Source organism: Rhinolophus sinicus, chromosome 16 (assembly GCF_057876585.1).
Source record: "Rhinolophus sinicus isolate RSI-liver-muscle chromosome 16, RSI-T2T, whole genome shotgun sequence".
Classification (NCBI taxonomy): Eukaryota; Metazoa; Chordata; class Mammalia; order Chiroptera; family Rhinolophidae; genus Rhinolophus; species Rhinolophus sinicus.
In genome coordinates this window covers 187,496,915-187,513,325 of record NC_142516.1, presented here as the reverse complement: position 1 = coordinate 187,513,325, position 16,411 = coordinate 187,496,915, and the positions used below count along the sequence as shown (strand labels likewise).

Genomic DNA, 16,411 nt, shown 5'->3' with positions numbered 1-16,411 from the left:
AACACGCGACAATAGTTGATGACACTGCATTTTATGTGTGAAATCTGCTAGGAACATAGAACCTAAATGTTTTCAGAAACATGAGAAAAAGGGTAAATAGGTAAGGAGATGGATGTGTGAATTCATTGTATGGGAGGGTCCTTTCAGTGTGTATGTATATTAAATCATCATGTTGTATACTTTAAATGTTTCAATTTTACTTGTCAATTATACCCAATAAAGCTGAAAAAAATTAAAATTAAAATTAAAAGCAAGGGAATGCAAAGCATGATCTTACTTGTGTAATAAAGTACATGTAATATACTTTTGCAGACATATTTGCATCTGCATAGAAAACACCTGGAAGGTACTTATGAAACTGTTAACCACAGCTACCTATGTAAGGACGAGGACTTTCACTTTCTCCTGGTTCACATCTGTATTGTCAATTTTCAAATATGAGAATGTATTTTTATAATAAGCTTTCTTTAAAATTGCTATAGATTTGGAGCAAATTTCCACCCTAAACTCATGCATACCTGAAATATTAATTTAGGGTGGCCAAATGGCTCAGCTGGTGAGAGCACAAGCTCTGAAAACAACAGGGTTGCCGGTTCGATTCCCACATGGGCCAGGGAGCTGCGCCCTCCACAACTAGATTGAAGACAACGAGCTGCCGAGAGCTTCCGGAGGGGGTCCGGATGGCTCAGTTGGTTAGAGTGTGAGCTCTCAACAACAAGGTTGCCAGATCAATTCCCACACGGGATGGTGGGCTGCACCCCCTGCAACTAAAGACTGAAAACAGCGACTAGACTTGGAGCTGAGCTGCGCCCTCCACTAGATTGAAGGACAACGACTTGGAGCTGGTGGGCCCTGGAGAAACACACGTTCCCCAGTATTCCCCAATAAAAATAAAAAAATAAGTAAAATATTAATTTAAAAATCCAGAAACATACAGGAAGTGGGTATACACAGTGTCCCCCATCAGGCCTGAGAGAATCAGGTGCTTCTTCGTGAGGTCGTAGACCGGCAGCTCCACACCTACGACGATAGCAGCCCTCTGGGCAGTGAGGGACACGCCCTGGGGAAAACAGTCAGAATGAAGAGTCAGACAGCTCTCCACAGAACAAGCCCTGCAGACTTGCAAAGGTTCTACTCCACAAACTATGGCCAATTTTTGTTTTCCTGCTGGTAGCAGAAACATAGAGTGACAGAGAAGACCAGTGTGAGAAGTCAGAAGCTCCAAACTTGAGTTCTGATTCTGTCACTAACTGTATGACCCTGGCCAGACCCTGGCCTGGGTAAGTCACTTCTCAGAGCTTCCAGTTTCCTTGTACGACAGAGAGGATTGACTGGATGACCTTCAGGGTCTATTCTATGAACTGATGAGTCATTTGAAGAACAAAAAATAGCACTCCATGCCAGTGCTGGCCTAATAACAGTCTTAACAGTCTTCACTTAAAAACCATGAATCCACATAGATCAAAAAATCCAACGGGGTGGCCGGTTGGCTCAGCAGTTAGAGCACAGTGCTCATAACACCAAGGTCGTTGGTACGATTCCCACATGGGCCAGTGAGCTGCGCCCTCCACAACTAGATTGAAGACGATAACTTGAGATAGACCTGATGGGTCCTGGAAAAACACACTGTTCCCCAATATTCCCCAATAAAAAAATTAAAATAAAATAAAATCCAATGGAACTGTGACCTAGAAACCCCTTCTCCATTAAAAAAAAAAAAAGCAATCAACGAACAAAAAAGTGCTCAACCTTCACAGAGTTTCTTACATATGAATTATTCAAAAGGTGCTTTCAAATCATGACATATTCCTTAGCTCCCCACTTTACAGGTAAGGAAGTTAAGGAAGAAGATTCCTTCAAGGGCACATGTCGCTCTTCTTCACTTACTCCTTTGGGACTAAATAAAATGACGGAACTAGGAAAAATAAATTCAAAGAAGGAAGAAAGGGAAGAAGCAGCAGGTCAGCTGGAGGCATTTTGGGAGCTCACCTTCCACAGTCCTCTGGTTCCCTCCTGCTGGTAAATGTTGATGAAGTTGCCGATCATTCCCCCTTGAACGGTGCTGCTCTGGGCTTGCATCCGAATCTGCAGGTTATTTTAAAGATGAACATGAGAAGCAGAGCAGCACATGTCTCCCCCAGTGCAGATGTCTGCAAACCATTCAATCTGCTGTTTAATAACCATTAAAAGAAAAAAACTGTAATACAAATATCACCATAATGCTGGTTTGAAATATCAGTAGGCTGAAAATGTATAAGGACTGGTTCTTAGTCACTTTGGTTGTAACAAAAAGCATCTGGTGGAGTCTAGAAAGTCCTGTACATAGTATGTGTCAAAAGGAAAATTTTTTTAAATAGCCTTGGGCAAAGGAAAGAAACTGGCCTACTTCCCGATAGGTTAGTAGGTAGGAAAGAGAGAAACTGATGGTAATTCTAAAGATTTAACATCTTGTATAAGAGTATCCAGTGTACTTGGCAGCACTAAGCACGGACAAGCATTTCTTGAATTAGCTACTCCAAGCCACTGTTATTTCCAACCAGCTAAACCAGAAGGTATGCAGGTGAGCCGGCCACGGGACGGCCACATGACACCCGTCACAGTCTGTTACATTTGAACTTACAAATGGACTTTACAACGGCCATGGAATGCACATGACCAAGATTCCAACATAAAAATGTTTGCTGTAGCTCTCTGCATTTTTAAGAATGGAAAGAATTTCTCACTAAAAAAATCGGTACCTTATTTTGCTTTAAGGAGCAAATACATTAACTTGTTACTGCCATGCTAGCAGGGCAAAATGAGCCCAAACACAGGAGCTGCCTTTCTATAGTCTTAATACTCGTTTAAGAGATTAATAGTATGGATATTTTTCTCTGGCAATCTTATTCCAACATGGGGTAAAATTATGGCCAAGGCACTTTCACTCATGTTGTACCTTCACCGTGCAGAAATGTAGTGTACTCAGCATGCTGGGGCATAAAATTCTGGTGCTTGTCAGAATCTGCTAGCTTGAAGGCTCTCTGAGGGCAGGGTTCTTGTCTTACTCATGTTGGGATTCTATGCACCAACTAGTGCAAGGAGGAAAGAAACATAGTGAATTCTGGTTAAGTAAGAGGGGAGAAAGGAGAGGGAGGAAGAAAGAGGAATATGTGAAAGGATTCAAAAACAGTTCATGCCTAATTTTTATTTTCTTTAGTTAGTTTATTCCCTGCCTTATTCCAAAAAGAATTTAAAAAGATTATATCCCTGGTATTGTCAACAAGGTCATCTCATATGTTATGTCTAATTGTGATAAGTAAATATTTCCATTAGTATTTCCTGAAATCAAATTAACAGGTAACATAGTGCATTCAGAAATGGTCATTAATGAGCAGACCTCTGTAAAACTTGAAACCCATATATTTTTAATGAACCAATAAAACAAGGGAGATTTTCAACAAAAATTAAAATTCACATGCCTCCAAGCCTAAATTGTTTTTTTCTGCCTAATCACCCAAAACCTCATATCTAAAACCAGATCTACTTTTGAGCTCATCTATCAGTGGGAAATCCACCTGGAGGATATTTACAAGTTAGAGCCTTCACGGCACTGAAGTTATAGACAGATTCACACATACAGATGTAATGAATCCCCAATGGGATTCCCTTTTAATCCCATCTATATCCGATGGGATTCCGGTTGGGTTGTGTATGTTACACTCGCAGATTTTCATTAGCTGAACATTGTTCTCAATAAGAAAGTGTGGAGTGTGCTGAGAAGGTACAGATGGCACTGCTTACTTTCAAAACATCAGTGGGATTGGCAATGGCTGAGGATATGACTCCAGAGAGAATTCCACAGACCACATTGATCAGAAGGGTTTCATCTGCAAACAAAGACGTATGATTTGACTTTTCAGATATACAGAGCTCTTCACGTGAGTAACTCAAACACAGGTGAAACTCACTTATATAGACCACTGTTCCTCTTAAGAGAATGAAGAAATGAACCAAGTAATTTTAAAGGATGAGGACTTTTGCTGGCTAAAGGGATTCTGCTTAGCAAAATGTCTTGCAGTCTAGAAAGGAATGTGAACCATCACGCAAAGTGAGTAGCCATCTACCACTTCTGTGTGTAAATGCAAAGCACTGCAGTAGTTAAGAGGAGAGCTGTCTCGTAGGAGAATAAAAAAGATATACTCCTATGAGCTAATGTGGAGAGAAAGTTTCAAAGCACTTTAAGTCGCATATATTTAATTTGAAGTATAATGAAGCACTTTCAAATCATCTTAGCTCCTGTTTTCCACTCTCACATAGCAGTTGGCTGGTGCACGTCCCGTTGTAAAAAAAGACAAAGTTACAAGAAAAAAAAGACAAAGTTCTATGGATTAAAGGAAGGTCACACAGTCAACCAGCAGCAGAGTATCAGAACTCAGTTCTTAATGCTAAGAAATGTGTTCACTGCTTTCCTGAAATACAGGTGACAAGTCCTATGATCTTAGAAAATTTTAAATTGGCTAGAACTGTAACAACATGTCCTCTACTCTAGGCATTTTAAAGATGAGGGTAACTCATTAAAATGGTTGCTCCTTTTAACTGTTACTCCCCAGAATTCAACTGATAACTCACTTGTTTTAAGCACAATTGATTTATACTTTATACCCAGAGTTCCCCTCAGCAGCAGTGGAGTCACAAATAAGCTGCAGAAAATCTGATACAAAACCACTTGAATAAAAAGACAAACAACCCGCCTCCTGTCTGCAAGTGGGACAGGATTCCCCACTCACCTTCCGGGCGCTCCACAAACAATCGCTTCAGGCTCTGGTAAGTGCCTATCTTGATGGTGCCATAGGAAGCCTGGCGTAACATCGCAGGGGCAATGCTGTAGAACCAATGGACAGGGACACAAAAGTGCTCAAAGTCACTGAGAATCCTCTGAAGAGCCACATACAGAAATACAATCACACATGAGCCTTCCACCATCAAACTGCACTAAGCAGATTTCTTAAAACGGAATATCCAACAACCAAAAAATTGTTTTTTTTAAATATAGGTACAATCCAAAAAAGATATAAATACTTGAGCAAATTATCAGTTCAGTAAGTGAAAGCTCAGCCCCTCATATTTATTCTCAACGCAAATGTAAGTGAACTTGTGGTTCTATTTGCCCGTTCATGTTAAAACAACAGGGCTTTCCTGTCTAAATACGAAGCCCTGGTGAAACGGGGCCTCTGAAAGCATCTACCATTGTGGCACTGCTGCTCTGGTGCCCCCTCCTGCCTCCTCGGAGGCCCTGTTCTAGTTATTTCCTCTCCCTGCCATCACTCTGCCTGACCCAGAACCACCTGTGACATTTATACACCCAGCTCTCTTTCCGCACTCCGCACTTCCTTCTCGAGTTACAGTCTGGCTTCCCTCCTCCTCCTCTAGCAAAACAGGTGGCCAACTGACATCTTTGTTGCTAAATTAGATGATGCTTTTCAATGAGCATCTTACATAACACCTTGCAGTGTCTGCTACTGCCCACGCTTTGTCCTACTTGCAGCTGTCTCCTCCCGCGGCCGCAGCCTCCTGCCTGTCCTCAGGGGCTGGCTTCCCAGGCTGTCCTACACTCCTTCTCTCCTTGCTCCACGCTGCCGGGTGAGCTCCTCTCCTCCCATGGCTTCAACTACCGTCTAAAGACTGACGACTCCTAAATTCACGTTTCCAACACCAATGCAAAGGTCCATGTGCAACTGCTTCCGAGAGTTCTCAGTTCACATGTCCTGCACCTACTTCCAGACCAAGTGACCACGGAAAGAGTCTCAACTAGTTACCTTCCCTGGCCTAACAATCCCCTCTCCCTTGTGTCCCCCACCAGGGAGTGGAACCTCCATCTACAAACTGGCCAAAACCAGAAATCGAGACTTCAGGCATGTTTCTTCCTCCCCCACCACCCCCGTCCTACATTAGGTCAAATAATGTGTCGACCCTATGCCCTAAGGAGCTTTCTACACAGTCTTTCCTCTCCATTGCCAAGGCAACCCTCACATCAGGTCCTGGGGACTCTGCCTGCTCCGCGAGGGCCTCATTCCAGGGTGACCAGCCTCCAATCCTTTCTCCCCGTGGCAGGCAGGTGTCTTTTTACAGTGGAACCTAAACCACACACGTCAGTCCTGCTACTCAAAGCCCTTCCAGGGCTCTGTCTGCCGCAGGGCAGAGGAGCCCGTGAGTGAAGCGGCCTGATCCAACAGCACATCACGCTCTGCGACAGGCAGGGGTTGCGGTGAGTCAGAGAAAGCTTCCTTAGCTCCAGTCGCTGTGCTCACACGAGTACGTGAATGCATGTGGGCCCAGTGTTGGTTTCTCTGGAGAATATGGAAGCCCAGGCCTTTATGCGCAATTCCTCATGTTTAAAGTATTAGCTCATGAAAAACAAACTCCTTCGGGGACTGGTGGGTGGAAGGGCTGAGGCTCCAGGGGGGGCCTGTGGTGGACGGGACAGAACCAAGGTGCTCACGGCCTCAGGCTGTCCTGTCCTAACCCCACGACCACGACCGCTCCCTCTTCCGCTCTTCTCCAGCTCCGTGCTGTATCCATGCTGAATCACTCGCTCTTTCTAGAATGTGCCATGCTCTCTTGCACATACTGGGTCTGTATGAGCATAGTTCCTCTCTAACCACCGGGCTAACTCCTCTTGATCCTTCAAGGTCAGAGCCGACTCCGGGATCCAGCGGCCTTCCTGAAAGCCCGCCTCTGCCCCCTCCCCAGTCTGGGGCTGATGCCTCTTCCAGACTCTAGCACCTACCAGGCTGCACTGCCATCCCCTGTGTACTCATCTGCGGCCCTCAGTTATCAACAGTTCCCTCGGGACAATATGCTGCTGCTGTCCCCCATGTGACCCCCAAAGCCATCCTCACCCTTCTGCTCTGCTGCGCCGAGAGGCCGCTGCTAACGACCAAGGCACCCAGTCTCCCCTGCTGCTGACTTTCAGGCGGATTCAGCCAGTAGAGGATGGGAAGGTGAGAGGGAAGGAGGGAGAGGGGAGGGAGGGACAGAGAGAGGGGGGAGGGAGAGAGGGAAGAAAGGAGGAGGGAAGGGGAAGGAGGGAAGAAGGGAGGGGGAAGGAGAAGGGAGGAAGGAAGGGGAGGGTAGAGATGGGAGCGGGGAGGGTGCAGGGGAAAAAAGCAGGTATTTCTTCTGCTCCCCGGGCACCACCAAAGGCTCCCTAGACAACTACTGTCTGCTCCCTCCTGGCTCCAGTTGCTCTGCTAAACTCTTCCTGTCCTTTGGCTGGCAACGATTTCTCATTTGCGAGTTTCTAGGTACCTCATTTGTTCCCTTAACCTTTAAGTCGCCCCTTCATTAATGTCTCTTCAATCAAAGCAGCCTGCTGAACTGTGTCCGGCAGGGACTCTGGGGACATAGGCAGGACCCTGTGTGCGTCACGAGCCTTCCAGAGCCGACAGCACACTGTTCATTCAATGTCGGACTAACAAAAACTGGCTCACTGCAATTCTTCCCCATGGAGAGATACTCCATGATTTTCATTATGGCAAAAACCTTGGTAATCAGAATAGCCAGGGGAAGGGCTATTTTCAGAGATGAAAACCAAATTACAGTTTAAGCCGAGTGTAATTTTGTATTATTATTTGTATTTGATTATAATAAAAAGTTTCACCACCACGTTTGCTACATAAAATGCACATATAGAAAATAAAGTTGACATATTACTTGTTCTTTTCAAATGCGCCTCAAACTTTCACTTTTTCTCGATGAAGTCTTAACCTGAAGTCCATTCTGAAAGGTCAGCAGCGAAAGAGAAATACAGGTCACTCACCCCGAATACAAGGCCTTCAGGCCCTCTTCCCGGCCGATCCTCACCAGCGCGTGCAACATGCCTCGGTAGCGGATCTCCTTAAAGTGCGCGTCGCTCTTCTGGCCCTGAATCTGCAGCCGGGTCTTGGTTAAATCAATCGGAAATGTACCTGGGCATTTTAAAGAAAGAAATATCTCGCTTAATAAAAAGGAATTCCACTAAATAAAGGCCACGTAGGGACAGATTACTGAAGAAACATTGAGACTACAATGTAAACTAGGAAACAATTAAGAAATGGCAGATACGTCTCAATCTTTTTTCTATTTAGAAAAATTGGGAACCAAAAGATCTTTTTTAAAAGGCATGAATACATTTTCCTCTCTTTGTATTTTTATTTATGTTTATGTTATTCTACATAAGGAAACTGCATTGCTATAGAAAGTAAATACATGAAATGAATTAGGCAACTAAGAAAAATACATTTTAAAATATGTTGTTTTTTACATATGTGAAGGCTAAAACTGGGTTCAATATGCATGAAGAGAGGTAAGTTCATTTTCTAAGGAGTTTCTCACTTTGTGTTCTACAGTCTAAAAGTAAATCTGCTAACGCAGGTGAAATGTTTAATACAGAGCCTAACAGTCCACTCAAATCTACAAAGCTCACACTCAGTAAATGTCGTGTCAGCGGGAGGACCCACGGGCACAGGGAACATGGCGGGGGGTGGGAGGGGTGAACGCGCCTCAAGCCCTGGGCCCTGGGCCCCATGGGCAGCCTCCATCCCAGGACAGCAGTGACTGAGCCCTGGCAGCAAATTAAGTGCCAGGCCCAGCACCTGGCACTCGGCAGCTGCTCAAATAGTGCTTCTTGAATGAATGATTCCAGGGAGTAAACAAAAGAATAAACAGGATCTGATGGGGACCTCAGCTGATGAGGAAGTCACCCAGGAGACCGGGTCACGTGCATAGGCAGGAAGTGACTGCACGCCAGCCAATGGGATCTGGGCAGGGAAGACCTTGGAGCTCCTCCAGCTTTTTTGTTTTGTTTTGTTTTGTGTGTTTTTTTAATTGGGGAAGGGGAACAGGACTTTATTGGGGAACAGTGTGCACTTCCAGGACTTTTCTCCAAGTCAAGTTGTTGTCCTTTCAATCTTAGTTGTGGAGGGTGCTGTTCAGCTTCAAGTTGTTGTCCTTTCAGTCTTAGTTGTGGAGGGCACAGCTCAGCTCCAGGTCCAGTTGCCGTTGCTAGTTGCAGGGGGCACAGCCTACCATCCCTTGAGGGAGTCGAACCGGCAACCTTGTGGTTGAGAGGATGCCCTCCAACCAACTAAGCCATCCGGGAGCTCAGCGGCAGCTCAGCTCAAGGTGCCATGTTCAATTTTAGTTGCAGGGGGCGCTGCCCACCATCCCTTGCGGGAGTCGAGGAATTGAACTGGCAACCTTGTGGTTGAGAGCCCACTGGCCCATGTGGGAATCGAACCGGCAGCCTTCGGAGTTAGGAGCACGGAGCTCTAACCGCCTGAGCCACCGGGCTGGCCCTCCTCCAGCTTCTTTACAGCCACATGTGCTAAAGGTGGGGGGCAAAGTGGAGAAAAGGACCAGGAAAACTGGGACTGATGCAACCAGAACTGATTCATAAACTTATGTCTGGTCAACAGATTCACCTTTGTCCCCAGTAAACTTTGAACCCTAAAACTGCAAGTTGCCAAAATGACTATTTTGTCTTAAAAGCATATCAAAAGAAGAAGGAAATTGTGAATTGTGAGATTAGCTTCCTAATGGCACATTCTGTGCTTGGACTCCATTCCCATCAAACACCCAGCCATGACCTTGGGTTTTAATCGTCACACGCAGCAGGAAAATGGACCTGACTCCGCTCCGGGCTCGGGGCTGCTTACCACACTCCGCCGTGATGGAGGCCAGTCCCCCGTACACAAAGGGCTTCCAGTTGAGGGCTGACATTGTCATCGCTGTCCCTTCTCCTCTGATTCACAAAAACACAGCCTCCAACATGCTTTTTCCTGGACACAAAAGTAAGACGTTTCAAAGTTGGAACTTCTCACATAGGCAGTTCCTTCTGTCTCATTTGGAGAGCGCTATGAGACGCTGCCACTGCCAGGAGCCTGGGAGAGCAGCCCTGCCTTCACAGAGCACAGCAGCCGTCTCCTGAGCCCCTCGGCACCGCTATTCTCACTGTCTCGGCGCCTGCCTCCCACGCAGGCCTTCCGCTGTACGTGCCCAGGGAGCACGATGGAGCCTACGCCCTACGTCGTCCTTCTCATCGCAAATCTGTTCTTCGGTTGCTATTTGTCCTTTGTCCGTCACTGTCTGAAGTGAGCGCCTCCCGGGAGGCACTAGGATCCATCAGGTACCTGGAGCAAAACATGCTGCAGCCCATTGTTCCAGGGGGAACAACGTGCCTTAAAATTACCCCGACGCACTTGTAGTTCACACGCTATAGATGTCAGCTCTCTTCTCTTACCCAGCGAATGCTAACAGCTGGGAGGCAGCTCAGTGTGAAGGAAAGAGGCGACCTCCGGGGTCAGGGCCACCGCACTTCCTTTCAAGGGAAGTTCCATTAACCTCCAGGTGTTTTTCTCCATCATCATCACCACCACCATCAGCAGCAGCAGCAACGCAGCCAACAAAACCAGTTAGAGGGAGAACCCATACTTTAGTCACCAACCCAAATAAACTGCCTAGCTTTCGGACCTATTGTGGGGATTAAATACATACATTTTTAAACTAGCACAAAAACGACACTCAACAAGTGTTGCCTTGCCCCCTCCTGTCCCGTACTAGGACCGGTGCACTGGGACACGGCTTCGCGTGCCTGCCACAGCAGGTCCCTACAGTCATTGTATGAACTGCTGCTTCACGTCAGTTGGTACGTCTGGCCTCGTGTCCATTAACAGGAAACACATACAAGTTAACACACTTTGGTGTATATACGATATACTATAATTACTGTTGGTGCAAAACAAAATTCCTAATTTATTGTAGTCATCACTGGCAAGCAACATGCCCAACGTCTCTACTTCACATGTTTCAGGAGTTTCCCCAAGTCGCCATGTCCCAGGAGGGGTTTACCACAATCACAACTGCCAAGAATGTCAGTTCTCAACAAGGCCAACAGGCCTGCTTAAACTCAAGGAAAACACAAGGAACCCAGAGGGGACCCCAAATAGACCTGCCAATAGCTATTCCTCATGTATGGACATCACGCAAACTCAGAATGGTTACAATGAGTGAGGCCCCCTAAGCATGGAACTTGAAAATCACCATATGCCTTATGTATTTTAGTACCAAAAACAAGCCTTGCCCCTAAAAACTCATCTCCCTATTACCCTTGAAAACATTTAATAATATCTGTACTTAACTAAGTCTTAGTCTTATTAAATTCGTAACTAATGTAATGAGTAATTCTGTACGTTACAGACTGTAAGAGACAATAATAAATCCTATTAATTCATTTACTATCCAATAGTACCTTCCTCAACCCATTCTTGGATTTTGCTGAATCCAAGTTAAAAAACAAAACAATAACTACATAACAATGACATGCGGCCATACTGTCACTTGCCATTACAAAAATGTTCAGTATAAATGATTTCAATGGATTCTTCCCCCCCTCCCCCCCCCCAAAAAAAAAAAAAGTTTGGGATAGGAGGACCGAAAAACAGTCCACAAAGCCAAGTCTCAGCTGACGGGGGCAGGGCTGGCCTCCAACCCCAGCGTTCTGATTCCAAGTGCAGCGTTCCTTCTGCTGCCACCCAAGGCTGTACGCGATCATAAAAGAGTGATAGCATTTTAACTAAGGAGAAAATATTACTAACAGCTTCAAAAAGGTACTACTGATAAGATGCATCTCATAAACAAAAACGGGCTTAATTTAAGAGAAAAGTCTTAAGAGAAAATATAATATTCAGAAGGTAGATAGTCAATCTAAACAGGGATAATTTATTTTTCCAACATCGTAACAAAGACAGCGTTCATATGACTTTTTTTCCTGAGTATTTTTACTGGGTTGAAATTCACATACTACAAAATAAACGATTTTAGCAAACACTTTGGTGGCACTTACTACATTCAGTGTTGTGCAACCCCACCTTTATCTAGTTCCAAAATATTCCCTGAGCCCACAAGGAAACGATTCCACAATTGCTCCCCGTTACCCCCGCCCCTGGCCTCCATGTGGTTATTTCTTGGGGTGATGCTCGCTATGCCTCAGGCATCTGACGGAACAGAGAGGGCTGTAAGCTGGTGCACAGCTTCCTAAACATCCGGACACCAGGGTCCCACCTACAGAACAGGATCTCAGGGACACGTTACGCATGTGTGTTGTTAGAAAAATCAGTGGGCTAAATAAATGATGGCTGAGTCACACCGTGGGATACTTATCACTTAAATTCCTGTTTGAAGTAGTTAATTCCCGAAGGTGACAACATAGTTCATTCTTCTTTTTATTCATCTTATGCAGTCAGGATTTTTTTGTCTATAGTGAATATATGTCTACATAGACATATATGTAGACACACACATACACGCAAAAGATATCCTCCAAAATGGCATCAAAAATTTATGGGAAATGGGATTATATTCATCTCTTTAATTTAAAAACAAAACATTTTTAAAGACTATACTGTCATGTGACCTTACACCATCTCACTGATTAACTTCCTGGTTTCTTGCCACTACTTTTTTGTTTTGCTAGTTTAGTTTTAGTGAGATTTGGCTACTTTTTCTTCTGTTGGTTTTGGTATTAAGTTTTTACTTAGATTAAACCCCAGAAGTTCTGGATTATACGCATCTTTAAACACTCAAGCAGAGCTCAGAATTGTTGTGGAATTGTCTCCCCATGGTTTTAAATCACGTGGGCTGGAGCACACACCCGTCAGTTCCTATTCAGAGGTACCACACAACAGACGTCTCTTCCACAAACGAGTGTCCACTCCTGCACCCTGGTTAAACCCAAAGAAAATCCTTCCTATCCAATCACAATTTTAAAAATTAGCTAGGAAAAGGGTTAAAAAGAAATTTGGGTTCTTTTCCTTTCTGAATACAAGACTAGATCCCTGAGCAACTAAGACTACTGAGTCTTCCCAAGTTCATGTTCAGTGAGTCAAAGAATACTTGGGCTTTAAGTAACAACCAGAGAGCATCAGTAGTTGGTCAAATATCCAAACGAGCAAAAGTTCTAGCAAAGACTGGAATTTCCAGTAAGCTACACTGACCACAGCCAGCTGTGACAGGGCTTCTGTTATCTTAGGCTGAAATCTGTTCAGTAAATGAAACCATTTTTGTTTTTGAGCTGTCGTTAGACAGGTTCTCCTCCACACACATTCCTTAACTTCTTAGCACAATTTTTGGGGAAAACCCCAACTCTACCTAAGTGCCACGACTGACAGGCCAACAGTCAGAGAGACTCATGTGTCCTTAGCAATCACGAGTGTGTGGGACACGCATCTCAGCCCGAGGTCCTAGGAAGGGATTCCAACTGGGCACAAATCCCAGGGTCAGGTACAGCAGCGCTGTCCTCCACTTCCCACTCTGCACTGCTCCTCAGACCGACCCTCTGGCCAGACTAAAACCCAGTGCTCACTTCTCTTCGCTGCCTCTGCATATTAACAATCGTAACAATCGCCGTCGTTCTTGAATGGTAGGTCAGGCATTGCTGTATGTTTTCCACTGAAAGGATTTTATTGACTCCTTTCAAGTCTATGAAATAGGTATCATTATCCACATTTCACAATTGAAGAAATACAGCCTGAGAGGGAAAGTCACTTTCCCTAGTCACACAGCTACAAAGCAAAAGCTATTGTCCAAAGACTTAAAAAAAAAACCATGGTGGGTGGGAAGGTTAGGAAATCTGAACGTTCAGAACAAACTGCATTTCCTGCAGGAGAAATACAAAACTCTCTACTAAACAAAAAAAGAAAAAAAGTGTTTCCTGAGTGGAAATGTCCACACGAATTAAGAATTCCAAAGGATTCTCCCGACACTTAGGAAACATGCTGTTACATATGCTCTCAACCACATTTTCTCTCACTGAGCACTTATTTCTCCTTACCTTATTTGCACAGCTGCAAAGAGGTAATTAAACTTAGTAATTGCTACTGGAACTTCTGAAAGCTTTCCAAGTTTCCCTTACACATTTACTTCTGGGTAAGTTTTCTCCGTCTGACTTGTTCCCGCTTCAGTCTGCGGTCTTGTAACCAGTCTCTAAACTTCGTATGTGCTCATACATCTTTGTTCCCCGCAGTACTGCCTTTCGTGGACTTTTCCTATTTCATTCTTTTTACAGGACGAAAAATAAGCTCATCACAGATTTATGAAATGCGTAATTTAAAAGGAATCTGGGAAATCGTGTCTCTTTTCGCATGAACGAGCCCACGGTCACAGACCGTGGCAGCCGCAAAGCCAGGACCAGAATCCATGCATTTCAACTTTTCTCACTACGTGAGGACGAACCTGGGCTCTGCGGCCAGTGGCCACATCGTTTCGCCGTTCTTGCGCAGGAACAATGATGCCGATCATTGTGACCGTTTAACACGAAAATGCGCACACCCAGAAAGACGCTCAGACCCAGAGCTACAATGACTTCCCGAGCAAATTAATCCAGCCCGTCCTTGCGAACGTGAGCCGACCCGGCCAGTTCCAGGAGCCCTTTCCCAGCGCCGCAGCTCGCCGGTGCGGGGGCCGCGCACTGAACCGAGCGCGAGTGGGAGGGATGCCGAGGCCGGCGACACGCACCGCGGGGACAAGGGCGCACACGCCCAGATGCCAGACGGGCCTCGACTTGGGTCTCAGTGACGCGGGAGCAGAAGTCACCCCACACGGCCCGCCAAGCGATGCCGGCCTGGAGCCTGACCGCTCGCGGCGGGGCCGAAACCTCGCGCCCCGCTTAGCCGGGCCCTGCACGCGAACCCGAGCAGAACCCGCCGCGCCGAGGTTCTCCGGGGCCGCAGTCCCATAGTTCCAACGCCGAGTCCCTGGCGCCCGGAGGGGCCAGCGCGGGCTGGTTCCGGGCGCCGCGGGGAAGGACCGGCCGCAGGAGCGCCGACCCGGAGCAGGCGCTGAGCGGCCAGCGCGCCTCAGCTGGCTGGTCAGGAACTTACCGGGCGGCGCCTCCGACCTGCACCTCCTCTGACCCAGGAACTCACCCTGGTTGCAGGGAGCGGCGCTGCGCGGAAGCTGAAGAAAAGGCTATGAAACGGCAGGGGTGGCCCAGAAGCCCGCGCGCAGCCCCGCCCCTGTTCCGCCCAGGCCCCGCCTCCATCTCGGCTCCCATTGGCCGTTCCTGACTTGGCCACGCCCAAGACACGCCCACGGCAGCTTACGGCAAGCTCGCGATGGAGGAGAGGGACACCTGGGAACCGGCTCCCCACTGGCGAGGGTGGGAATTGCAAGTGTCTCAAGAGCCTCCTGAGGCCTCTGGAGATGGACTCTGGGTGAAAGAGAAACTTAGGGACCTACTGAGAGCCACGGAAAAGGAGCCTTCTCAGGGTGCTGAGTCTTTGTGTTCACTGAACCTCCGCTTCAGAACTTGCGCTTTTTAAACAAGTGTTTTGCATTTTTCAATTATAGTCAAAACTCAGTATTACATTAGTTTCAGGTATACAGCATAGTGGTTAGACATTTACATAACTTACAAAGTGATCGCTCCGTAAGTCTAGTATCCACCTGGCACCACACATAGTTATTACAATATTACTGACTATATTCCCTGTACTGTACTTTACACCTCTGTGACTGTTTTGTAACTCCCAATTTGTGCTTCTTAATCCCTTTCACCTTTTTCACACAGCCCCCAAGCCCCAGCCAACCTGGCGACTCTCTGTTCTCTGTATCTAAGAATTATGTTTGTTTTGTTTGTTTCTTTTGTTCTTTAAATTCTACATATAAGTGAAATCATATGGTATTCGTCTTTATCCATCTGACTTGTTTCACTTGGCATAATACCCTCTAGGTCCATCCATGTTGTCGCAAATGGTAAAATTTCATTTTTTAAGGCTGAGTAATATTCTATTTTATATATGTATCACCTTTTCTTTATCCAGTTGCCTATCGATGGGCACTTAGGTTGCTCCCATATCTTGGCTACTGTAAATCATGTTGCAATGAATATAGGAGTGCATATATCTTTTCAAATTAGTGTTTTGGATTTCTTCAGATAAATACCCAGAAGTGGGATTGCCAGGTCCTAAGGTAGTTCTAGTTTTTATTTTTTGAGGAAGCTCCACACTATTTTCCATAGTGGCTGCACCAATTTTGCACTTTTTTTTAAACCTAGCTTTTTAGTTTGAAAATTTATAAGCTAACCAGAATTGAAAGAATGGTACTTGAACAGTATAACCTTCACTAAATGTTCACATCTCACAACAATTATGTTCTCTCTCTTTATGTAGGTGTTTTGCCCCTGAACCACTGGAAAGCTGCAAACAACACTGCTTCACCTCTAAATACCTCATCATTATCATATGCAAGAAATTTAATACCACTTCAGTCATATCATTCAGTATATCATCCATATTTAACTTTCCTTTGTTGCCCCAAAACGTCATAAACACATACGAGTACATGCACACATTTTTTTCAATTCAGGATCTACCCAAGATTCACTTGCTGCATTTAA

General features: G+C 45.6%; 1 protein-coding gene across 8 annotated transcripts in view; it reads right to left on the bottom strand.

Moving 5' to 3' along the window:
* SLC25A30 (solute carrier family 25 member 30) overlaps nt 1-16,411 on the bottom strand; it is a 61,360-nt gene that overhangs the window by 7,152 nt on the left and 37,797 nt on the right. For 3 of the 8 annotated variants that reach the window (XM_088793030.1, XM_088793032.1, XM_088793031.1), the window contains 6 exons: nt 9,675-9,797; nt 7,799-7,946; nt 4,767-4,861; nt 3,781-3,866; nt 1,990-2,085; nt 936-1,060 (listed from right to left, as the gene is read on the bottom strand). In XM_088793030.1, coding sequence (XP_088649156.1) covers nt 936-1,060; nt 1,990-2,085; nt 3,781-3,866; nt 4,767-4,861; nt 7,799-7,946; nt 9,675-9,744 — 620 coding nt within the window. In that variant the 5' untranslated portion in view covers nt 9,745-9,797. The other 5 variants (XM_088793033.1, XM_019756969.3, XM_074329308.2 and 2 more) reach the window with 5 other exon arrangements.